Source organism: Vanellus vanellus, assembly GCF_965231255.1.
Source record: "Vanellus vanellus genome assembly, chromosome: 5".
Taxonomy (NCBI): Eukaryota; Metazoa; Chordata; class Aves; order Charadriiformes; family Charadriidae; genus Vanellus; species Vanellus vanellus.
Window position 1 is genome coordinate 65,798,970 of NC_138910.1, and position 24,811 is coordinate 65,823,780.

Genomic DNA, 24,811 nt, shown 5'->3' on the forward strand with positions numbered 1-24,811 from the left:
ATAAAGTAAAAGTACGTGATGCGGAGATCCTGGCCCTAGAAAATTGAAGGGGCATGTTTTTAACACTACCTAAAACCACTTTGCAATGTTTATTTCGGGACATAGGCAGCTCACACTGCTCCTGTTTCGTATTTGGCTACGCTTTGCTCTGACGAAGCAGCACACTGGCGCTGGCTATCACTTGTCAGCCAAAGATCCTCTCTGCAAATCCCCCGTGTGTCAGTTGTCTTTTGTGCTTTAGTGTCTACTGTGACCATATGGACATTTGTTTGACAGGAGTCTGTGACCCTCAAACAGTTCGGTGAGTCATGGAAAGAGTGAACTCACCCGTATAGAGTTTAATCTGTCCTCTGATAGATTTAATTTCTGCTTGACAGGCTCTGCTCAGTTACGTGGTGTCTGACCCGGCTATTGAAACGAGCAACGAGCAGAACACCGCTTATGAAAGAGTCGTCTCTGAGGATGGAGGATCAGCATTAATATTCATGAGCTGTTACTTATTTACACTGGTAAATATTAAAACTTCTGTATAACACCATTCGATCTCTCAAGAACAATTGTCTTTTGACGGAAATGCACACGCTCAACAGCCACAGTGTGCTCGGTAAAAGCTGTTTGTTCTAAACACTACTGATTTCTTAGAGGGAGTAATATATTTTAATGGCTTTGGTTTTCTGTTTGTAAGCATTTGCCAGGCTTAGGTAACAATCATTTTCTAATCTGATCACGGCAAGTAAAAGTGGTTCAGCCTGCGAAGTTTGAAGGGTTTATGAATAGTGTGGTCAGATCTATGCTTTAGGTTCAGCCGCCTCTGAAACTTGTTTACTAATTTACATGGCCCTCCCTTGGTGTATCCATGTATGGATTCAGCAGAGGTGCAAGGGGTTCCCCTATCGTTAAGTGTACTAAGTAATAAACAGAAGACTTTAAAGCATGGTGAATATTTGTTGTGGCTGCATTTAAGGGACCAGAGCCAGGTTGCTGCTGTTGAAGGAGCATTGATGTTGAGTGCATAAGCAGTAGCATTATATGATGCCTTTTGAGCATTGTGACAATCTTCTTGGGATAGATCCTCTTGTAGCAGTGATGGCCACCTCTTCCCTGTTGTAATCCAGGTGACTGCACATGCCATTTGGGGAAACAATTGCTTGTGGAAGTTGTTGTGGGTAAAGCTAGCTAATGACAGAAATAATCTCTAGTGTAAAAAAATATCTTTGTTCCTATGCTTCATGAGCCACAATGGCTCATCGATTTATTAGAGAAATTCAGGGTATGATTTTGATCTTTAAATCCCTTAGGTGAGAGTGGAGCCTTTTCGTGAGGAATTGTTCCTTCTGTCTCCTGTGTTACTGTGATTGTTGTGGTCATCTGAGGTACCGGTGTGCCTGCATGCCTTCCCTTCTCCCTTCCACGGCAGGTCGGGGGCACGGGGCTGCACATATCCCAGGTGAGTGTTCTTTGCTCTGGAGTGCTTTCTGTCACCATATCTCCAGAGCAGGAAATGTCCCGGACATCTCAAAAACCCCCAAAATCTACCGCTTGTCCCTAAGTTTTCAAGAGGAGTGAATACTTCGGGGCTGAGGGAGGAGATGCTTGCTAGAGCTGAGTATCAGAATTTGGGTGGCCTATGTGAATCTAACTACTGGAGTAGAATGACTTCCACTGGGGTGGGAGCAGGGGGATGTAGATTGGAGGGGTGAATACCGGCACATTGATTTGATTGGCTGAGTTGTATTTAAGATTTTTACAGCTTATAGAGTCCTGACAGACACAGAACTTTGAAAACTATTATTTAAACAGATAGAATATTCATTGTAACTGTATTAATGAAAGACAGCGGGGGAAGTGTGCCCAAGACAGTTGTTCTCTAACCACATTGTGAGTAAACAAATGGATAAAGTTAATGAAACAACAGCCTCTAACTGCAAGATGCTTTATTTCTGAAGTTAAACATGTTCTGCCGAAATGAAAAGGTCCTGAAATAAAAAGCTTGCTGGGTCTAAAGGTGGTAATGGGCTCTAAGCATCTGATGACGAAAGTATTTCTTGTCCCTTTACTGGTCCTAAATCTGCTAGTATCTGCTTCTTCAGTTCCAGAAACACAGTATAGTCTGCATTTTCTTGCTCCTCCATATCGTTGTTTTCTGTATAGCAGTCATACTCTGAAGGAAAAACACATACCAGGCAATAATGCACTGTTAAGCTCTGAAACCTGTATGCAACCCCATTGCTTTTCAGTGGATAGTATCAATGCTATCACAAATTAATGAAAATAGGTATCACCTAGGGCAACATTAACTGTATTGTCATTTCTTGGTTGATTTGTTGGTATTATTAAAGCATTTTCCAAAGAATGGATAGGCAAAATTCTTATGTGAATAAAGAATTGAAGGCTGGAGTCACTCCTTGCTTCAAGGAGCAACGTTTACAGGGAAGTTGCCAAAATGTAACTTTTTGAAAGAGCAATTGATGTAAAAAGAAAAGCAAACTCATAGTTGTTAAATGTCCATAGGCTCTAATGCTTTTGCAGAAGTTTCACTTGACCAAGAGCTGAACTCGCGTGAACTAGGAGCATCTATTCTACTCCTAAGAACTGTAAATACGAAATAAGGAGCTGCTAAGCTATTCTGATTATGTCCATCCTGACTTTTGAAAATACTATGGGAAATACTGCCTAGCAAAACAGGTTCCTTTTAAAGACCCAAAGAAAAGTTTCTTAATTCCAAGTATAACATACTGTTTTCTCCCTCTGTGCCTCCATTTCAGTTCTGTTTTGGCTTGAAACTCTTGATACTCTTGAAACTCTTGTTCACAGTACTTCAGATATTTGACTTCTCTTTCAAAATAATCAAGTACGTTGGCATGCTATTAACACAATGACAAACACAATTACACGTGCAAAGACAGAATTATTGCTGATGATCTGAATGGTATTATTAATTCATCTATATTGGGAATATAGGTACCTCTATCCAAATAATTTACAGCAAAATGATATAAAGATGTGAATTGAAACCAGTTGATTTTGGATATAAATATGCACGGGGTTAAATAATTTTAATTACACTGACCCAAAGTAGATCATCCTTCAGGAATCAGCACTGAAATGACTAAACCAATTTTAGGTTAGTGATTTCACTAAATCAGCCCAAATCCTCACTTACCTAACTTCAGGCACAAAGAAACCATAAAATACCATACTTCAGTATTACACTATGCATTTATCTGGGATTCTATGTTTTAGTTTTCATTAGTCTGTTCAACAACATAGTATTTTTCAGTGAATATTTCAGTTAGAATGAACATAATCTAAATATTAATGACTGCTCCCAGGTTAATAATTCTGTGCCCTAAATAGTGTAGTTCCAAAACACACATAATTTGGGCAGCATATGTTTCCTTATGTTACAGCACTTAGCTCTTACCTTGCTTTGGCAAAGTTACTTTTACTAAAATGAGGCTGCTGACCTGGTGTTATATTGCTACATACTGTAACTCTGTACACAGCAAATCTTTATGGGATGTTTACAGACTATTTAAGTGCATACATAAACTTAACTTAAAACTGGGATAGGATGAGAAGAAGATTTAGTGATGTAAAAACAACAGACTAGGTAGCAGGGAAGACTGCTAGACTGGATGAGATGAAAACAATAGCTTGATCTTTGGCTGGGAGGTGGAGGAAAACAACAACTGAAAATGGTGTGGAAATAAAGAGAAATTAAAACTGTTTCTGTTGTTCCCATTGCTCTTTGGTACAGATAGTCCTTATTTCAAAAGAGAATGAATGAGTGGTAATGTTAGTAACAGTTTGCAAACTGTGCTTTAATTAAGCTAGAATCAGATACTAAGATGTGTAAATCGAAGTAGCAAATTTACAGAAAAAAAATGGATGCAAATGTGGACGAGAAGGTGTAAAGAAAGAGAAACTAGGTATGTTTACATTACTATGTACTATATAGCATTGTTTTAATGCATGAAACCAGGTGTCTTTTTATGCATGTGTCAAAAAAATGCTGAACCCTTTACTGTGTTTTCATGTAGCCAAGTTGGAGCAATGCAATTCTGCCAATTGTCACCCAGGTTTCCTTTAGGTTCTTCCTATCTGAGCTCTGTGAAAAGCCAGCCTTGCTACAGGGCATCTTTGGAGAGTACAGCCATACTGATCTCAAATTAATTGCCATCCATTTGAGGGCAAGTTTTTCCAGGCAGGCTTGTTTCTGTGTTGGAGTTTTCAGGGTAAAGTGTCACAGAGATTAATAAAAATTCTTACAAACCTCATTCCTCGAAGCGTGACTTAGCGTCTGACAGATTTCCAAAACATGCAGTACTCCAAGATCATCAGAAACAGCTAAAAAATGCTGCTTTGCTGAAAGATATTTGACAAAAACCCACATAAACAATCTAAATTCCAACAGTAACACATACCCCCACCCAAACATGAGCTACAGAGGTTTCATTTTTGTTGTGGTCTTTTTGGTTTATTGTGCACTGCAGCAAAAAATCAGCCTTATTGCCCTCTTATTTTCTTAACAAATAAAGTTCCCTTTAAAGTTTATACTTCAAACTCTTTTTTTCTTTGTTTTTTTTTTCAATTAAACATTTTCTGTTGCTTTATGCCGTGGTAGTACAGTTACAACTGATGTATGCATTTTTGTATATACAGTGCAGTGTTAAATTAGTAGAAATAAGTGTTTATCATCTATTATATAAGATAGTCTGTAACAAGACTGGCGTGCCTTGGAGTCATGGGCCATTGTGCAAACAGGGTGGCGCAGTAAAGTGCAGTCACCAACATACGTGAGGCAATACGGGGGCTGATGAAAGTGATCATTGATTCGGAGATGTTCTGGAAATGAGATGGCTCATGAGTTTTCTTCAGCAAGTCCCAAATATCTATATTTCCATCATCTCTGCCGATGAAGAAAACTCCTGGTCTTGTTAAGGACCATTGTCCCGCAGTATATCTTCCTGCAGAGCAGCTTGACTGAAGGATCGGTCCATTCTTAATTTTTTTTGGAAAACAAATAAAAGATAGATCCAGCAATCAAACAGTACTATCTATTCACTACTTCAAATCTCCTATCATTTGAGAACATTCACAATATAAACGATCCTATCACAAAAATTACATCAATGGCAAAATTGGTATCACCTTCTGCAGATAAAAAGAATTGTGGGGAAGTACAAAACCTGATATCTCATTTCCAGTAAGGTAATCTGTCTATCTGCTGTTAAAGTCTCTGGTCTTGAGATTTTGCCAGATGCAGCTAATCTGGATTCCTACATGAGAAGAACTGTAAAAAAAACCCCACATTTCTTTGTCTTCACATGATGAAAAGACTGCATCCTAAATATGAGTTCTTCAGACCTGTTTAGCACACTTTGCCTTTATTCTTCAGTTTCCCTAGCAGCAGAAATAATTTGTTGAGAAGCTACAGTTTTTACAAGCTTACAAAGTTTACAAGTAAACTTTATAAGTTTACAAAGCTATTTCAAAAATAATTTTCTGATCTGAAGAACAAGGAAAAGCTCTTCTTACACCAAATTTACTTCTGAACTATGAAGCTTTGTGACTTACAAACTTTTCTGAAAATACAAGCTTTGAGGCTGTTACAGTTGTCTTGTATATCTATCAATTATGTTACAGCTGTGTTAAAGTAACTTACTGTAACCCCTTCTTTCCAAATGGCAAAATTCCGGCCTCCGATGCTTAGAATGACATCTTTAAAAAACGGAGATCTCTGGAGAGTGTTGATAGTTTCAGTGTGGATGGTGTATTTCTGAGTATGCTTCTGACCTAATGGAATGAAAAAGGCAGTTGCTTGTAACTAGCGCTTTAGTGATCATTTTCACAATGGGAGTTACATGGGGGGAAACGAGTGCAGGATCCAGCACGGGCTTCAAAAATACTAGCCCCATTCTTTTTGCTCACAAGGTATAGGAATTGGAATTGCCGCAAATCTAGTTACTTCCATGACTTGTGCCAATAGGTAAATAGCGATGCACCTGTGATACTGGAGAGGGCTTTTGCTATTCTGCCATGACAGATAAACTGCTTGCACTGTTGAGGGTGCACTGCTAAATCATGGTGTCATCAGTGAGATAGAGTATTATAGCAGATGAGCAAGAACGTTAAAAAGACAGAGTATAGGTGCAAATATTTTAAAGTTAGCGACATATCAAGGTTTAAACAGGTATTGAGAAACTTGAACTTACCAACTGGTTTTGCCAAGTCACTATCAATTTCCATTTTCCAGTCAGAATAAACAATATCTCCATCCTGTGATGCCAGAAAAATCAAGTAAATGCTAACGTTAGAGCTTGGTGGCTTATATCAAAGTGACTTGTTTTTAAGCTGTGACTTTACTTAATTATAATCATCATTAAATACGTTCTGAGTAATTTAAAACCTAAATTTGCAGCCAATGACTGAAAAAAACCTAAAATTTTGGATCACCATTTTTCAGTTATGTATGGCCAAAACAGCTTTACTTACCATGATGTATGTAGGCAGTAGCAGTCGTTCCTGCAGAATTAGGTGCTCTGTTTTTGCAGGTCATACTTTGCTTCAGTGTTTGGGGAAAAGGTAACCAGAAGCAAAAAGATAACTAGAAGCCAAATTTTCATTTCTATGTGAACTCAAAACTGGGAAACATTCTGGAATTTTAGATACGTAGGTAGAGGGGTATGAATAGCTGGGATTTCCTAAAGTAGAAATAAGTTGTTGGGGAAACTGTAGTATGAATGTTTTCACAGATGTTTGGGGAAACACTAAAAAAAATATGACTAATCTTATGGGTTCTGGAATAAGGAAATATTGTTTGGTTCCTGGTAGCAGGTAGTTAACTTCAATGTATTTTGGAAATGGCTTCTAATTCTGCCCATGAGGTAAGGGTTCATAGTCTACCAGATATTGGGATTTGATTATTATTTTAAGCAAGTAGCTAAATGCATGAAAATGGGAGTAAAATGTGGCACGTCCAGAAAGATCTTTTTAGTTAACAGCTGAAGAAAACATGCAAGTACATACATTTGTGAAAACTCTGTTATTTAATTTTTCAGTCGAAAGATATTTTGGATTAACATTTTCCTTAGTAATCTATTATTTTCACTTACTTCAGTTCCAACAAAAAAGCCGGTGGAGATACTCTCTAGTGCTTTCAGATTTTTGCTTGAAGGAGCACTCATGTCTGCATATGGGCTGTCTTTGGCAGGGACTTCTAGTGTGCTCAGAGACTGCACCTTCTCTGGGAAACAGTATGGATACATCTATTTGTTATACATTGGAGTTTCTCAGAGCAAGCAAATCCTTTGTCTTATAAAGGTGGAAGGGGAATTTCAAGGGGAGACATGAAGAAAGACTGCCAAGTAAAACAGCAGTTTTGCAGATTAACTGTTTCCTGGTGGAATCTCCCTGTTGCTGCAGCTGCTCTGAAGTCGGTGCTTCCCATACCTGCACAACTACTTAGGGTAGCACCATCCTGTTCTTTGTCAGTTTTACACAGCAGCAGTGGCTCTGCGGAAAGTGCCCTTACGCATCTCCTTTAGCTGCTGCAACCAGGAGCTAACATTTCTGCTCCAGGGAATGGCACAACCTGCCTCCTGCAGTCTGGGGTGTGACAACGTGCACTGGAGCCACTATGCCACAGCAGCTCAAGTGCCAGAAAGGCATTTTCTGGCATGGTTTGCAGTCACTCTCTCAGGTAGTCCAACTCTTGGGCTACCTGTGTGTCAGCTTGCCAAGTTTACAGAGGGATTAGTAGTACGTCCCTACCACAAAGGACCATAATAAGAACTGATCTCTATGGAATATGAAGTGCTAATTTCACATTCTGTAGTGAAGAGTGACCCCTCTATCCAAAGCAGTACAGAAATACCTACAATATATACTGTTACTCCAGGATTATTTTTCTGAAAATAGTATTCTATGAGGGCTGAAAAGGACATACTGTTTCAGGGATAAAGAACCTGGGTGGGGGGCTTGCATGGGCTATTAAGTGAAACCTGACAGAGTTACTGTGGATACAGAACTGCTCTTTTTGTATTCAATACATGTACGTATCTTTGTAGTCAATACATGTATGTCACACTTTGAATACCAGTATATTTAAGAAACCTTTTTCCACAGACGCCTTTGGTTATACAACATTTTGTTGCTCGGCTTTCATTAAGTATATACTGAAATATCAGATTATTAAAAATATTTTCCCCAATAAGGTGTATTAAAAATATTACCTGAGGTTTTGTAATGATAATGCAGTTCCCTTAAACTAATTCTGACAGGACCGTACTCTGTGTTGATATCACTTTCGCACAGGTTTATCTGTTCAGAAAAAAATGTATTTGCTAACGCATTTTGTCAAATATTTGAGGTACAAGACTAAATGACTTTCTGCTGTAATGGAACAGGTCTTTTCAATTTGTACTGTGTTTGTAATACTCCACAAACAGTATTTGCTGCCTCACGTGCAAGCACAGAGAAAATGCAAACCTGTGGTTTGTCTTGTTATCCTTTCCCTGTAAGGATTTTGCCATGTTTGTAGCAAAAAAAAACCCAGCTGTTGTGGTCATGCTTGCATTCAACTGTGCCAGCTACAGCTATTCTGGGCAGCACAGATCAGCAGGTCCAAAATGATTTTGGTTTTGACCCAACAGATTATTTTCAGCCTCAGTTTTTTCACAAAGTGCTATGACCATTTTCATCAGAGTCATTGTTGTGTTGCCGGTAATTATGGGTCTGTTGACCATGACCGTGTTTCAACAGTTTGACCCACTGGGATAGGCAGCAGAGCAGTTGAAAACGGTGACAAGAACTTAGACAATTAATACAGCTACTTTTGCTCCTACTGCAGTTTTTAAGAGGCAGTTATGCTGTTTCTTGTGAGTTAGCTTTTCAAAATGTGTTTTACTGATGTTTAAGAGGAATGTGGAAGTCTTTCATTTCATAATCAGAAGGAAATTCACAAGAAAGTCACAATTTGCTGGAAAAATTAAAGAGTTGAGAAGCAAAAGAATACATTCCTATGGCGTTCTGGCCATATCTACTTGATCCTTCTGTTCTATATTTGTGTACAGTACCTTGATGAGAGGTTTCCAGCAGAGATCTAGGTGCTTAAGAGTATCTGGAACATCAGGGGGAATATTAAAAATTCCCTCCTCTTCTGTTTTCTCAGATGAAGGTTGTTCAGAAAGTTTGGTGGCTGGAATATCCCAAAATAATATTGAGCTGCAAAATGATTGTATAATATTATTTGCTGGTTTTGTTTCAAAGTCAGATGCAGTTTTCTACACATATTTTTTTTGTTTTAGCCTTTCATCTTCAAACTTTGCATAGCAATAGGGACTCTGAAAAGCAGAAAAATTCTGGATACTTAATAGTTTCTTTTGTAAATGATGGCATATATTCCTTTATCCTCATTTCATCAGTTGTTAACTATACCAAAGCAGCCAGATAACATTCATACAGTTTGCTTATGGAAAGTTAGTGGGTGAAGTTACTGGCACTGGTGAAATTCCTGGAAGTTCGGAGAACTGGACAGAATGCTGTAGCAGGTAATCTAGTAATCCAAATTGAACCTCATTCCCAGTTCTTGTGTGTACCAATTTATTTGCTGACATTCAAGGCAAATGGCCCCACTCCCTTGGATCTGTCATCTCATTGGAATTTTCAGCCCTCTGATTGTTCCTGTTGCTCTAGTCTGGACATTCATTCACCGATTTGATATAGACAACAATAATATTCCTCGTTGCTGACATCTCTTCCCCTTTTCTAACAGGAGTTGCTCAGGGCCTGTGCTCTTCATGGATGACATTACAGAGATTCCCCTGCTCTTATTTTAGGTGAATACTTTTCATTTGGAGCCCTGGTGTGTGAGTACTTTAAGTTTTCTTCCATGTGCACTACTTGCATTACAACGCAAACTTACTAACAATTGTATTTGCAATCTTTCTTCTAACTTAATTCTTTGAAGTCTTCTCTGTTTTTGATTAGGAAAAATAACTTTGTATCATTACCAAATTTTGCTGCCTCTGACCCTCCTTTTCATGTAACTAGCGAATACATGATTAAGCCCAGCTATGCAGCCTTGGAGCCTTCAGCCTTTTGCTGTTGTGAAAGCTAAACATTTCTTTCCACTTTTTGCATTCTGCCCCCTTGCCAGTCTTTCACACAGGATAATATTTACTCATAACCATCATGACTATCTAGTCCACAAAAGAGGAGATTCACATGGAATAATTTTGCCAGCTAAGTCTCCAAGTTTAAAGATAGTTTACAGTATTTCTTTGGCCTCAAAATCATTAATAGGTTTTTGTGCAAGAGTCACATAATCACTGTGAGGTGGTGTGGCTCTTCAGGCCCATGCAGGTGTGGCCAAGCCACTCCTTAAGGTATACACAGAATATAAATGTATACATGTGATGTTTTTCAGTTAATGAACCCTTAATGCCATTGCTGTAAAGGGTTTAACTGGCCAAGCACTTGATGGGCTTGTCTTCTGCATACAGAATTTCAGCTATTCAGGATAGGCTGATAGGAATCCAGAAATGTGCTAGTTAAATCATGGAGTATGCTCCATAAAGCTTTCCAAAGGAAACTGGAAGATGTCTTGTAGAGCAGGTATTGTATATACCAATCAGGGGAGCAGGTTACAAGCTGCACGCAAACTTCAGCTCTGTTTTCAAAAGTAGCACCCATTTGGTTTTCCTAAAAAAAACAGTAATAATAATTACAGGGGCAGAAGATGATGAGAGACAACAATTTCACTTTTCTAAGTACTTCAACACATAAACGGGCTTCTATAAATTAAGTCTGTTTCTGCTTGGGTAAGGTTTGAGAATCAGGACTTATTAACCTGTAGTTATAAAGTCAAGACATTTTACAAATGTACTTCAAGTGAACTGATATCTAGACACCTAAAATGCTAAATGAAGTCAGCAGGATAAATACTTGCTGGTACCGCTGCAAGTCAGGCCCTCCTTACGTTGCCATGCTTGTAAATATTTTTATCCAGATTAACCAAACAGCAAATCATTGAGAAAGTTATCTCAAACAGTTAAGTGTAGTGGCAGTGATATATCTTCACCAAGTTTACACCATGGGTCATCTCTCAAATTATTACTCAGCTAGACCACACTGCAGGATAGTAGTAGTACCTTCAAATGTTAAATATTAATAGTTTAGTTTGTGTACGTGGCGTTCTGCAGGTTTTATAGTACTTATCATTTACCAAGTAGTCAGTGTTTTATAGAAAATTTATTTTAATTTATTCAGAAAAATAAAGGAAAGGAGTTGCAGGGGAACAAGTGATTACAGGCTGTGCACTGATCAAATATAATTTCCGGTATATGCAAAATGTATATTTTTGGCTAAAATTGTACTTATGAACCATGTGGCAAAGTTTCAGCTACACTTTTTTTTTTTTCAAGGCCAAATCCTACTTTTATTTTCATTCATGAGTTGCTTACCTGGAGTCAAAATGGTAGTCTCACAACTGTGCAAAACTGGATTAGTTTCTGGATATAACTGAATACTTTTTCATTGATATGTAAAAATAAACTGCTGATTTTAGGAACTGTGCCATAAAAAACTGTAATGCTGCGCAAAGGCTGACACATATTCCATGTTTACGTAACAAAAAGTATGTCCCAGTACACATTGCTAAATATTGACTGATTCCTTTATCAGTGTTATTTATCAAGCACAGCTTTCCTGTATCTGTTATCCCAGATGAACATGAGCACAGTTTCCTGAGCCTAAACCTTGGCAAAAAAAAACCCCAAAACAAAACCACCCAAACAACAAAAACCACAACAGCACTCTGCTATCCAATCCCTTTCTTCATGTTTTACATCTGGTACCAATTGGTATCCATGGGTACTACTGTAGCATAGCTTAATAACAAACAGTTGTATCAGCTTTCTGTTTATGCTATATGTGCACCCTTTTCCTCGCTTTTCTGGTAATTTTGCTAAGGACTGTAGTATCTATGAAGTCTTAAAAGTTTGTTTATAAAAATTATTGATATATTAATTTGCATAAACCTTTTAAAGATCTCCGTTTTCTTCCTGTTGACCTGCTGTTTTATTTTGCATTTGACTACACTTGCATTTCAAATTAATTTGGGCAACAATTTGCAGTACTTTGATAGTAAATGAGCATCCAATACTCTTGCAATAGTGTTGGACCCTTTAACTACATAGACCCTATGTACTATGGAGCTTTAAAACCATCACAGAAAATATGAGTTTTGAGTACACAGGCAGCACCTTGAAGAATTAAGGTAACTACAGTAACGCTATTCTTGGGTACCTAGAGATTTAGGTACTTGAAATTATTTCTCTGAATTCTTCATGGCAGACAGGGTTGCTCATAGTAGAAATTCAACATATTTTATATACGGAAGTCTTATTATAATTTTGAATTATAATTTTCAGTAAAGCTACAGAATTTTTTTCCAGTATGAGAAGATTCATATCAGGTTGCGAACACAGCGCCATTGCAAAGCCCAATGAACAGGACAAATAGCACCTGATTTTTTAATATTTAGAATGCAGTGAGAAATAATAAAGGGTATTATAAATAATTGGAACATTAATATTTTATCTTGAATTTGCACTGATTTCTGAGGTAGTAGATTAGGAAAACAATAAAAAGAAGAAATGTGAATTTTTAAACTCACCTCAGAATAACCTGGCAGCCAATGTATATCTGTTACTGTTTTTTTATGACTATACTGCATGGAAGAGACTGTGCAGTATCTCACTAGAGGTGACTCTGTGCTAGTCTGCTGGACTTGCATAAGTGATGGCTAGAAAAGTTTTAAAAAGAGATATCAGTGTATTTCCAAAATACAATAGTAGACCTGTCAAAGAAAAAAGGTTACTTTACATCCTGTTAATGCTTCTTCACATATTTCAGATCAGTTTGTAGAACTTTCTAGGCATCTAATACCTTCCCTTTGGAAACCATCAAAACAGGCCTTTGGATATGAAGCTCAGAAAAGAATTCCAACATGCCTCCACAGGCACATGCACGTCCACTTATGTTATTAGTTCCTCCTCTGCTTGTCGGTCTCTCTTCTGCTTATCCCCTTTTCAGTCACCTTCCACTGAAATCTGCTTCTCATCTTCCAAGCTACCTTTTTTCTGCCCATAAACTTCCAGAATCATTTTCAGTATTACATTCAGCGACAAATGCTATGTGTATTTGATAGGCTTCATTAGGCAAGAGTTGAGTATATACTGCTGCCCATTAAAGAACAGTCTTACTGAAGTCCAAGTCTGCACAAAATGCAGTAAAGCTATTAAGCTGGACTAATCAGCTATTGTGATAATGGGTTTATTTAATGAACTCATTAAGTTTCTTATTCTTTCTAGTCTTTCATTGTAAAGATTATCTACTCCTCTGTTTTGAGTTGGGATACCTTCACCCATTTTTCCCCCCTAACTTGTGTTCTAACTTTGCGTCTCTTCACCCCAGACATATAGTTGTACTACACTATAGGTAGAATGGAAGCATTCACCATATTAACAGCTGTCATCTTGATTCCGTCAGCAGCAGTTTTTGCATTTTGCAGCTTTTCTTCATGTTGAGAAATATCCCACAGCACAACCTACAATAAAAAATTGAGTACATTACGAATTATTTCATCCTTTATATTAATACAATATTTTCAAATACAATTTATGGGGATTTGGGGAAAAAAGAAGAAATTTGCTCTCTGCAGTAGAACTTATGAGGTCTTTGAAGTATTTCCTCTTCAGTCTGATGCAATCAGTTGAAAGACTATGCTTGTCTCAACAGCAAAAAAAAGAGAGCCTTTACAGCTTGACCTATTTATCAGTACTGCAAAGAGGCATCATACAGTAATGGCTCAGCTGTGGAATAACCAGGCATAACTTCAATACAGGATCAGAGAATTTCTGAGACTGTCATATCTGTCTTGTGACACTATGTGTTATTATGGATGTTGAGTACATCTCTTCACCCTTATTTTTTATACTGTAAGAAAATACAGAAATATCCAATTTTATTCTTAAATGGAGAATTAAAACCTGTCCATTGATGCAGCCGCCAACAATGATATTTGGATCACTTGGACTGAACTGAAAGCAGTAAATGTCTTCAGGACACTCCAACATTAACTATAAAGAAGAAAAACAAAATAGTTGAGAAATACAGTCACACTGATTGTTTGTTCTCTTGTTATTTAAACACTTGGCATATTTAAAAGTCCTGATTAAATACCTGAGGATGAGTAGGGTCAAAAAAACTCCAAAAAAGTATGACTGATTGCTGCAGCAATGATTTAGCAGAAAGGTTAACTTGCTCCTCATAAGAAAGCTGCTTTCTTGCTGACGCTGCTATAATCCCTGATTGAGAGAGAAAACGAATTTTCTAAGAAGAAACAACTCAAGTTTCAACATGCTATTAATTACTCTGACTTACATTTATACCTTCTGAATACAGTGAAAAAAACAAACAAGAAAAACAAAACAAAAACCCAACCATGTATTTATATTTTTCTTTTTACAGATCAACTTCGAAGAAATCATTTTTGTTACTTAAGATTAAGTTATTTAACAATGAGTTGCAGAACCTAAGGATCAGGATACAATTCAACTTCTGCGCTACTACTTCTTAATGGTGTAATACTGCACCTGAAATGATGTGACAGGCATATAGTCCTGGCCACCCATCATGAAATCAAATCTTTTGTAGCAGAATTAATTTCCTACACAGGCTGCAGGGTTGGTTATTAGTATGCTGTGCAGTTGGGACATTTAACTAGAACTTAATTGTGCCATTAAGCCTGGCTTTATAGAGCAATAATCCACAACAGGGAGCAGAAGGAGACATTTAGTATGCCTCGTGATGCTCTCTGGCACACAGCAGAGCCACATCCCATCATGGCTCTAGCATTCCTCACAAGTATTAGGCATGCTACAAGAACCAGCCATGGGAAGAACAACAGTGGTACGCAGAGCCACCAGAAGGACCTGGCACAGTTGCAGCTGCACTTTAAATGAGTCTCATAACGGAGAAATTTCCCTTTCCTATGATCACCACTTATATGCTAGTGTGAGGGACTTTGCATGGCCTGTCTGAACTCTACAAAGTTCATTTTTCACTTCATCTCAAATCAGCAATTCAGACATTCTAAATCAGCTTTGATATTTTTTTTAATGTAAAAGCTGATAATTTTATGAAAGATGCATATTTTATAGCTGTCATATAATACATGTAATTTAAGTCTCAAATCAGTATTTGAACTGCATTACCATAAATGGTTGGATGCCAGCAAATGCAGCTAATAGTTCTGTCCTTGAGATAGCACAGATCTGTGAGTGATTGGTATGCTTTAAGATAAACATCTGGCTTGCCACCAGAACTGCTTTCATCTTCTGCTAGGGCCTTCCAGTCATCAAAAAAAGCGTTCATAATTTCATTTTGCTGCAATGCAATTTCCATTCTGTTTTGTGAAAAGAACAGTTAACACTTTCAGTAATCCAGGTGTGACTACTCAGTAGTAGAATCACAAATATTTCTGTACAGAGGCAGCTTTTTTTTTTTTTTACACAAAATTATGACCACAGTAATAAAAACAAAAAAAGAAAGTACTAATTTCTCAGTGATGCATCACTGTGAGGAAACCCTATTTAATTTAAATATGAATAACTAATTGTACCAAGAATTTAACTCTAGTTCTGTGTCAATCAAGTGTAGTGCAATTGTCGAATTCTTGTGCAAAAAGTGTCAGTAAGTGGGACTTGACCCATGACTAAGGGATGTAGGACATTTGCTCTTTGCTCTTCTGCATAAGCCTCTGCTTGAGGGAGCAGTGTTTGAAAGATCAGCTTTGCAGCTTGTTCAAAAAGATGCGGCACTATCAACTTTAATAGTTCTAATATCTATTTAAACCAAAAGTGCATATTTATATGGTATAGACTTCATGTTGATTTTCATAGAAAGAAATATTAATTTAATATTTTTAATATTAAAATAATAAGCAAGAGAGAAAAACAAAACAAAACAAAACAAAAAAGTATATAGAAACAAAAAAAAATCAGTATTTGACCAGAACAATGGTCCACTCAGACAAGAGTTCTTGCTTGTATTCTATATTATTTGAGGTAGCCTTTAAAGTGTATTACTGAAGTAATTTTACCTTAATTGTACTGATGTAAGAAATTCTTTGAGTTTCTCAGATGACAGACTCTCTTCTTTCTCTTCATTGGACAACTGTCTAGGAAAATACTGCGTGGCTGCATTTTTTGGATAGGTCCTAACCAATTGGAATAAATTTGAATGTGAGTAAGTACAGAAACAATTTCAAAGACAGAAACCCACATAACGTGTAAAATTAAAAGCTAAATATAATCAGTTTTTCTAGAAACTCTTTGAAAAATAGTAAAAGAAGATGCAAACAGAGCATCCAATTCTGTTCTCTTAATCAATTTGTAACTGACTCCAGAAGAGTTAATTTACATAACTTTAGTTGAGATCAGAAACAGCGCATAGCTTAATAAATAAAGCTGATAAATATTTTTTCATGCTTACCACTTTGTCTGAGTACTAGCTTCTCTTATTTTTGGAATCATTTGTACACCCACATCTTTTTCAAGCATTTTAATACTGAATGTTTTGTCTTGATAGGATGTGCATTCAACGTAACTGTCTTTTACATGTGAAGCATTCTGATCAGTAAATGTAATTGGTGCACCAAACTTCCTGCGTACTCGAGAAATCATATACTTAATCTAGAAAAGAGATATTTTTGTAGTTAAAAGAGTATAAAGTTTTTGGAATGATTGTTCTATAAAATGGCAGCATTCATATAATTGTAGAATTAGTTCTATTGATGATTTCTGTGCTGAGCTTACTTACATTTCTGCATTTTGAAATCCTGAAGTGCTCGTATAAATAACCTACATATGTAATAGAAGACATGTTTGTATTTCTAAAACAAGAAGTTGCCTTTAGGTAATGTTTTGGATTACCACTAGTAGGATAAGAGAATTACATTTTCTAATTAATGCAATATCAAAACCACACCTTTAATTAAAGGACTCATTTATAGAAGGTCTTATGTACTACTGCATTGGAATTCCAAGACCTAACTTTTCATTCCTTCCCTCTTAGTGCAATTCTCAGCTTTGGGTGAGGTATTTCAGCTTCCCTTGCAGTGTCTAGGGAGACAAAAGTACGCCAAAGAGGATCCACAAAAATTTGAGTGACGAGTTTCCTTATAGTGAGACCTACGAAGGAAGAAGGGGTGTCGTTTGACTTCTACCCACAAAAAAAGGTAGGCACTTGATTTCTGGCAGTAGCGAGGTATTACTTTTTCTTGAATTCCCAGCCAGGTACTTTTTCCCAGCACTTCCCACAGAACTGGAAAGGAATGTAAGCTTAGAACACTTCTGAGTAGACCTTGCCAGCAAGATAGAATACACAATACTTAGACTGTGAATGTGGGTTAAATTTAGTGACCAACTCTGAATTAGTTTTAGATCAGACATCTTTTTAAGTACAAGCAAGATGTCCAGTTGCTGAGAACTATCAAAACTTAGCCAGTCTTCCCTGAACAGGGATTTAGGTATTGACTGAAAATCACTGAAGGACAGTTAAATGCTTGAAGATGCCCCACATGTCACAAGTTAGGTGACAGCTGTGAGTGAGTCTCCTTTTTTCTCAGTATAAGCTGTAGGTGTAGTTAATCAAATAGGTCTTTCTGTAAAATCAGCTTGTAATAACCCATAGCAGGTAACACTTATTCTGAGGCAGAAAGCCTTTCCAAATCTTGCATGCTACTTAAATACCATCCATGTAATGAAAACAGTTCATTGGGCTCCATGGAACGAGAACTAGGTCCTTAGAATATAATTACAATGACTCAATTTGTAATATGGCAAGGTAGTAAATAGAGCAAAAAGTGGTAGAGATGCTAATGACCAGATATTGAACTTACTGCTTAAGTAGATATGTCCAATACAGTTTCACATGCCTTATTTGCAGGAGTTAAAGAGAACAGAGTAGTAAAAAAAAAAAAAAAAAAAATGTTTGCAGCACTTTCAGTTTTTGTTAAAAGTTGAGCCTCGTTCTCTCTCTTTTTTTTGTTTTCTTCAAAGACCCCAAGAAAAACTAGAATCAAAACTTACAATTTTCTGATGGTTTTTTAAATGAACTTAAAATAAATTTGGTTTTGTGATATTTATTTGATTGAGTAATGTGAGTTGATTCTGACCTTTGTAACAGTTTCTTTAACAGATTCTTCTTCAACTTCCTTTTCACTGCCAAGAGAAACCCAAGGTTTGTGGACAGGAGGCTTATAAGGATGGACTTCCAGGGTTGCCTCTCTATTTTCTTCTTCTTCTTCTTCTTTTTCTTCTTCTTTTTCTTCAGTAGTTTCTAGAGGCTGTGACATCAAACAGTGCAAAATACTGCTTTTTCAAAAATTTGTTACTGAAATGCAAGTATGAACTAGAAACCCTTTTTTCAGTCTTTATTCGCACATTCTTTACTTTTGTCTCAATGCAATAAGTGTAGCTATACAGTGCCCCTGGGTACAATCGGATTAGGTACCATTCATTCATTTATGCATTAGAATTTTCTGATAAATGTTACATATTAAATATTAAACTACTAAAGAGGTACTGCAAATCACTGTTATATAGAAAAGAATTTATAGTGATTTTCTACATTAGGCCGTCCTGCTTGGAATTGCAATTTGCTTTTCTTTCAATTGTTACTTCTGATGCTGGGTGACAAACTCATGGAAAAATTATATAATCTGCCCATAAACCTTCTCCTATGATGCAATGCACAAGGGGAAAATGTATCCAGACTTATTTAGAAGTCATGAACGTTTTGAAGTATGATTTGAAGAACGTGTACATACATATTGTGAAAAATGAGTATATTTCTTTGAAGATGCCCAATATATTAGTCTTCTACTTTTATGTCTTACTTAGAAACCTGGGTCTTGGCAGAGGAAATGATAACATTGCTTATGATAAAAAATGCAGCAATGGGGGTTATACTGGCCCTCTGAAGTAAAATACAAAAATTGCATTCAGTCTCTCTCAGTATAAAAGATATTCTTACAGCGATACACATATTTTTTCATTATCAGATTAACTTTTAGAGAACCATTCTGGCATGCTAAGTATATCAGATGCTTACAAATACAATACCATTCCTGAAGTATAGGTTTGAGACAAGATTCTGAAATACTCATAGATAGAAGAATGCCGTGGTATACTTGGATTTTCTTACCTTCAGAAGGTTTTCCTTGGCTTCCTCAGAAGCAACAAGGTAAAAATTCTGTCCATACTGGAACTTTGCATCAAAAACTACCAAAAGTTCTTCCCCTGGATATTCCTATTTTAATTAAAACAACAAGTGGAAAACAGTAAGCAAATAACATCCAAAACACACATAAGCCTGTGACTGGCAAAGGTACCACTAGTGTAAATTCAGTATCTTTGGTTAATATTGTGGTCTTAACAGAGAATTTAGTGTGCTAATTGAAAAGAACAGATGGATTTTATTTTGTAATAAAAATAAGTCTGGGATAAAACTAATCTTTTCATACTGAGAATTAAATAGAAAAGAAACTCTTTTAATGATTCTCAATGAGTAGGCCATGAATTAGGGGAAGCCAAAATATATGATGCTTTGCCAGTTAACAGAAACAAAACTAGTAACATTTATGTTACTTCTGGCATATTTTCAATCTAACATTAGCAAAAAAAAACCCAACAGCAACAAAATAACCCAAACATGCATGGTGAGCCATGAGAAATTTTGAGTTCATAGTGATCCATGACTTATATAGCTTTTGGATATGACAGCATTGGTGTATGCACCCATTCAAACAAGGACAGACTTTATCATTACAAGAATATATACTCTGAGAGCATGAAGTTTTAAAGTGAGAAGCTACATACTAGGACAACTTTTTTAACAGGGTGAAAATCAGAAATTGCAGCTCTTGTTTTCAGGTCCTGAATGATGTCCTCTTTTTTAATAAGTTTGAAACAATTTTCTTCTGTGACATCTTCATCAACTCGGCAATTAAAAATTTCTTGGGTCTTTGTAGTGAAAACTAAAGGAAAGATTTCTGGGTGGCCTATGAAAGAAAGCAAAATTGCATGATAAACAAATTCAGAGTGTTGTTTAAACATAAACATATACCTTAATAACACTGGGTCTTTACTGTTTCCTAACAGAACGCCTCTGAAACTCTGTGCTTAGTTTTTTCTATTTTGGAAGACACAGAATACAAATTATATTACACGTTGTTAATCTTGGAAAAGACTCTACCTAACATTTTCTACTTAATGAATATGTTATTCCTAGTATGAGCATTTTCCCCCTCTTGATCAACAGGTGATTAAGAGCTTTAGTGAAGAGGCATTAATTGACTGTTTTTAATTCATTAAGGACACAACGGCATAGCTCTGATTTAAGAGCCCTTGAATAAATATACTCTAGTCCTTCCCTGGAGAGCAACGCCATGTCAAGCCAATGTTTAATCTAAACAAGGCTTCAATACCATCCCAAATAAGGATGCTTTTCTGATTTTGGACTTTAATCTTCCTCTCATCCAGTTCAGGCTGCAGTTGAGTCTATTTCTCAACTAATAGGTGAGACAAAAGCAAGGTCACTAAGATTCAAGCCAGATACAAGACTTCATTTTCAGCTTTGCTGGAGAATATACAGCTATTGGTTTCTACACACATAATCTCTGTCAGGTTCATCCATATTAATTCAGAACAAGACAGCTATTTCTTATCCTACCTCTGGCACCATTACCTTCATTGTTTTTAGTGAGGCTGGGTGCTGTTAGGTGACCCAGTGACTGTGCTTTGCAAACACTCAACCTGAAAACAATATACAGTGCTTCTTGTTAAGTGTGTGTCAGCTTTATGTATGTAACATTGGTCCTTCCCAAATTACATGTTCTGCCTTCTGGCTTACATAACAGCTATAAGTGATTAAGATCACTATAGGATCCAGCTAGTTGAATCCTGCCGCCTAAGAGACTCTCTCTTCCTTTGCAATACTGCCATGCCAGCAGACTCATACCATATGTAAGAGCATAAAGGCCACTATACTTTTGTCTGAGAAGGCTAGTAAGCATTCAGTTTGAATGTTCATCTTTTTGATAAACTGGAAAGTGGAAAAGACGTAGAGACATGTATACATGGGATTTTTATGTACTGAAATGGGCTGGCTTTTGTAATAATAGCTGATACTTTCTATCTTCTTTGTTTCACTCTACTTTCTTAGTTTGAGTTATTTAATATTTTATCTTAATTCCCAGAACCTGTGATATTTTTCTCCTTGTGTGTGCCTTAAATTGAAGTTCATATATCTAAAATGATGACACTGACCAGCTGGCTCAGCATGTTTTGAGAAGCCATCTCTAAGCCAACAAGGACTGACAAAACAATAAATCCTTCTTAATCTCTATCATCCGGGAAGCTAAATCTCTGCATAAGCCTATCACATAATACATAATGTTTGATGAATCTGACATTTATCCTTTAAAATCTTTCAGTGCTGCTCCTCCACTGCACCAGCTCTGCTGTAGTCATCACTAAAATTAATGACATGTACGATGCTTCTGGCATACCAGGCACTAAACCAAGTATGATTTACTTGGCGTTCACTAGTTGTTTTGTAGCATAGACAATCCATTTGTAGCATGTACAGTCCATTAGTTCACTGTCTTCACAAGTTGTAGTCAAGATTGCGTGACTTTCCTTTTTGATATCTCAGAGATTTCTGTGTGGATGCTTCAAAAAAAATACAAAATCATAGGGATGGTGATTGGGAAAGACCTCTGAAAGTCACCTGGGGCAAACTCACTGTTGGTAACAGCAGACCAAGCCAGGACTCATTTATCTTCCAGAGTCCCCATGCTTGCCTTTTTGACACCTACTCTCTGTAGCTAATGAGGCCAAGATCTAGATTCTTCTTTTGCTTATCAATTTGGCTATGAGACCAGGCTCAGAAAAAGTGTTCATTCCAGGGTGATTGGAAACATTTAATCCTTTTAAGGAACTGCAAAAGTTGATCTGCAGGACTCCCAGGTCGCTCTAGCCAAGGGCACAAGGCCTCATTAGGATGTCATTAGGAAGCAGACTCAAACCCTAGTACAAACTGCAACAGTACAGATATACTTTACATTTTGATATATTGGAGGAAAAAAAAAATTAGACCTCCCTTTGCAAATTAAATTTCATAGGACAGAAAGAGGATAGAAACCTAGAGCTGTGCACTAAAACAGAATGCAACTTCCATCCTCTGCTGTGCGCAGCTCGCTCACATGTCCACAGAATAGACAGGAAAGCAAAGGAACAAAATACAAAAAGTTGTGTACAAAACACATCACCGTCCTCGGAGTTGGTTATGTGGCTAGTGCAATTAGAAGGGCTAAAACCTACAGAAAAATTATAAACATAATTTGCTGATTCTTATGTGAATTTTTTTCAGAAGATTATTCCCATGGTTCAAATAAATCAAAGGAAACCCAAACAGTCAGGGTTGGGGTTTTTTGATACATCAAAAATTCCAACCAGGACTAACTGTTGTTTATTCAAGAAGCTTGTATGATGTTATTTTTTAAAATGCTGAATCATGCATACAGCTTGTCCACAAATGCTAATGCTAAAAAAATATTTTCAGAGATGTAGATTTCAATGTCAAATGAAAAAATAAAAGCATGCATTAAAGCCAAGCAAAAATACAATAGACATTACTACAAGAGGGACCAGAGTAGGACAGATAGTCTATTTTCTTCAATGCTCTCTCGCTATAAGTACAAGTTAAAAATGTACATCTTTTAGTCTAAAGGACTAAAATTCTATGTTATAGAATTCTGTATTATAACAGATTCTACACTATAAGGAGCTAATACTGGAACTCTTACTATTACGAAAATTTTTATTGAATGCTCTTTTCCAGTAAGAAGTGTGTAGCATCTAATCAGAGGCTTCACATTGTTTTCTAATAGTAAACTGTGCTGTCAGTTGTTAACAGTCAACAGCTGTTAGTGCTATGACAAATTCACAAAGGACCAAGAAGGTCTAAGAGAAGTAAATAACACTTGCAGGTCTTATGCTAGGGAGATACCATACATACAGTTTAAATCCTGGACAGACAGTATCTGCATACAGTAGCATTATTTTCCTGCTTTCAGCAACACGTTTCTAGCAATAGTTTAGATATTACGGCTCTAACCGTATTTGCCACTAGGTGGAGGTAAAATTCTCTCTTACTGCAAAACTTATGTCTCTCCAGGAACACCAAAAATACATTATTTTTTTTTTTTTTTAAAGCAACACTTTCATCATTTGAGGGACCACTTATTGTCCATTTTCATTAATTGCAGCTTAGTCATTTTGGTGATGCTAATCAGAGTGCCATTTTCACTTCCACTCGTGTGCCAATAGGATCGTGTAGGAAGAAAAATGATTTACGATTTCTTTAAACATTACCTAGTTTGTATATTCCTAGTTTGCCACATTGTTTTAGCTTTTAGCAATAAAAGCTGTACTGATAAAAGCCAATGAAAAAGATAACTCTTTGGGCTGTTCCTGTAAATCGCAGATAAATTTTACATTGACATCAAGCTATACCTGAGGAAGAATTGCACAAATCAGGTCAGAAGAAAAATCCAACCAGAAATGTGAAAAAAACATTTAAAAATTATTTGGTGTTTAAGAAAAAAGAATATATTTCAATTAAAATAATTCCATATTTTAGCTCTAAACTATGACCATGCTTAAAACTGCACTTTTCGTGCACATAAGCCAAAAGAAATGCTTGGTATCTTTTGACTTTTAAACAGCAGATTTTTTTTCCCTACAAAGCAAAAGATGTTAATCAATGCCTATTGATATCTATGATTAAAACCCACAAGTGATATGCTAAAAATCATCTTTTCACCAGATTTAATAATTTGACAAAGATCAAAGATTAAAAAATGATAAAAATATTTCAAGTTTTTCTTTCAATTGCTTAAGTATTACTAAATGCAAACATTTTGCACCCTATAATGCTGTTGTGATGCTTTTTATTTCCCCTCATCCCAACTCCTCTCAACCCAAGATAAAAACATCTTCTACAAATCCATACCTGTTTCAGCATTCCATGCTGCACTGCCTGCTACTCAGAGTGGTACAGTAATCACTACTGTAATAGCTGCATTTCTTAATAGTTTCTAATTTTTATCATTCATAAAAAATCTTTCATTTTCATTCCCTGGAATTAGTAACATTGAAGCTTCACAATGCTTGAAGTATTCCAGAACTATTACTTTAAAGCGTAGTCATCATAGCACTTACCTATACCGGCCATAGAAAGATCAACTTCATCGTTTTCACCTGAAATATAACAACTTGATGTTATCTGTAAATTTTCTTCCTAACAATGTAACTACAAATAGTTAGTCCTTTCCTTGCTAGGGCAATAATTAAAATTTCTCTATGTATTTAAAGCTAAACCGTGAAGAGGAAACAAAAAATAATTTCTATTCAGTTCAAATTTAACACAGAAAATGAGTGAAGCCTTTTAAAAGAGGTTTGTATCCTAAGGTGATGTTAGCATATTTTGAAACCATGGAGATTTAAAATTCATTTTTATTTTGAGCAGGTGGTCTGCATAAGAGAGAAGCCGTAAGAAATCTGTCATCTTATGGTACACAATGCAGTTTCTATGGTTGAAAACTGCATTGCCTGCTACCTGATAGCACCTGCCTGGGGCAATTATCATGTAAATAGTGTCATGTGAAGAGGAG

General features: G+C 36.5%; 1 protein-coding gene across 1 annotated transcript in view; it reads right to left on the reverse strand.

The window, feature by feature from the left end:
- Positions 1 to 2,032: 2,032 nt before the first annotated feature.
- DNAI3 (dynein axonemal intermediate chain 3) overlaps positions 2,033 to 24,811 on the reverse strand; it is a 29,757-nt gene continuing 6,978 nt past the window's right edge. The window contains exons 3-23 of the mRNA XM_082483886.1: positions 24,360 to 24,398; positions 19,953 to 20,134; positions 19,279 to 19,383; positions 18,248 to 18,418; positions 16,564 to 16,763; positions 16,172 to 16,288; positions 15,285 to 15,475; positions 14,251 to 14,375; positions 14,058 to 14,147; positions 13,526 to 13,615; positions 12,683 to 12,811; positions 10,634 to 10,707; positions 9,081 to 9,228; positions 8,238 to 8,325; positions 7,119 to 7,249; positions 6,219 to 6,282; positions 5,669 to 5,799; positions 4,800 to 5,004; positions 4,277 to 4,368; positions 2,737 to 2,864; positions 2,033 to 2,161 (exon numbers count right to left, since the gene is read on the reverse strand). Coding sequence (XP_082340012.1) covers positions 2,155 to 2,161; positions 2,737 to 2,864; positions 4,277 to 4,368; positions 4,800 to 5,004; positions 5,669 to 5,799; positions 6,219 to 6,282; positions 7,119 to 7,249; positions 8,238 to 8,325; positions 9,081 to 9,228; positions 10,634 to 10,707; positions 12,683 to 12,811; positions 13,526 to 13,615; positions 14,058 to 14,147; positions 14,251 to 14,375; positions 15,285 to 15,475; positions 16,172 to 16,288; positions 16,564 to 16,763; positions 18,248 to 18,418; positions 19,279 to 19,383; positions 19,953 to 20,134; positions 24,360 to 24,398 — 2,507 coding nt within the window. The 3' untranslated portion in view covers positions 2,033 to 2,154. The remainder of the gene's footprint in view (positions 2,162 to 2,736; positions 2,865 to 4,276; positions 4,369 to 4,799; positions 5,005 to 5,668; positions 5,800 to 6,218; positions 6,283 to 7,118; positions 7,250 to 8,237; positions 8,326 to 9,080; positions 9,229 to 10,633; positions 10,708 to 12,682; positions 12,812 to 13,525; positions 13,616 to 14,057; positions 14,148 to 14,250; positions 14,376 to 15,284; positions 15,476 to 16,171; positions 16,289 to 16,563; positions 16,764 to 18,247; positions 18,419 to 19,278; positions 19,384 to 19,952; positions 20,135 to 24,359; positions 24,399 to 24,811) is intronic.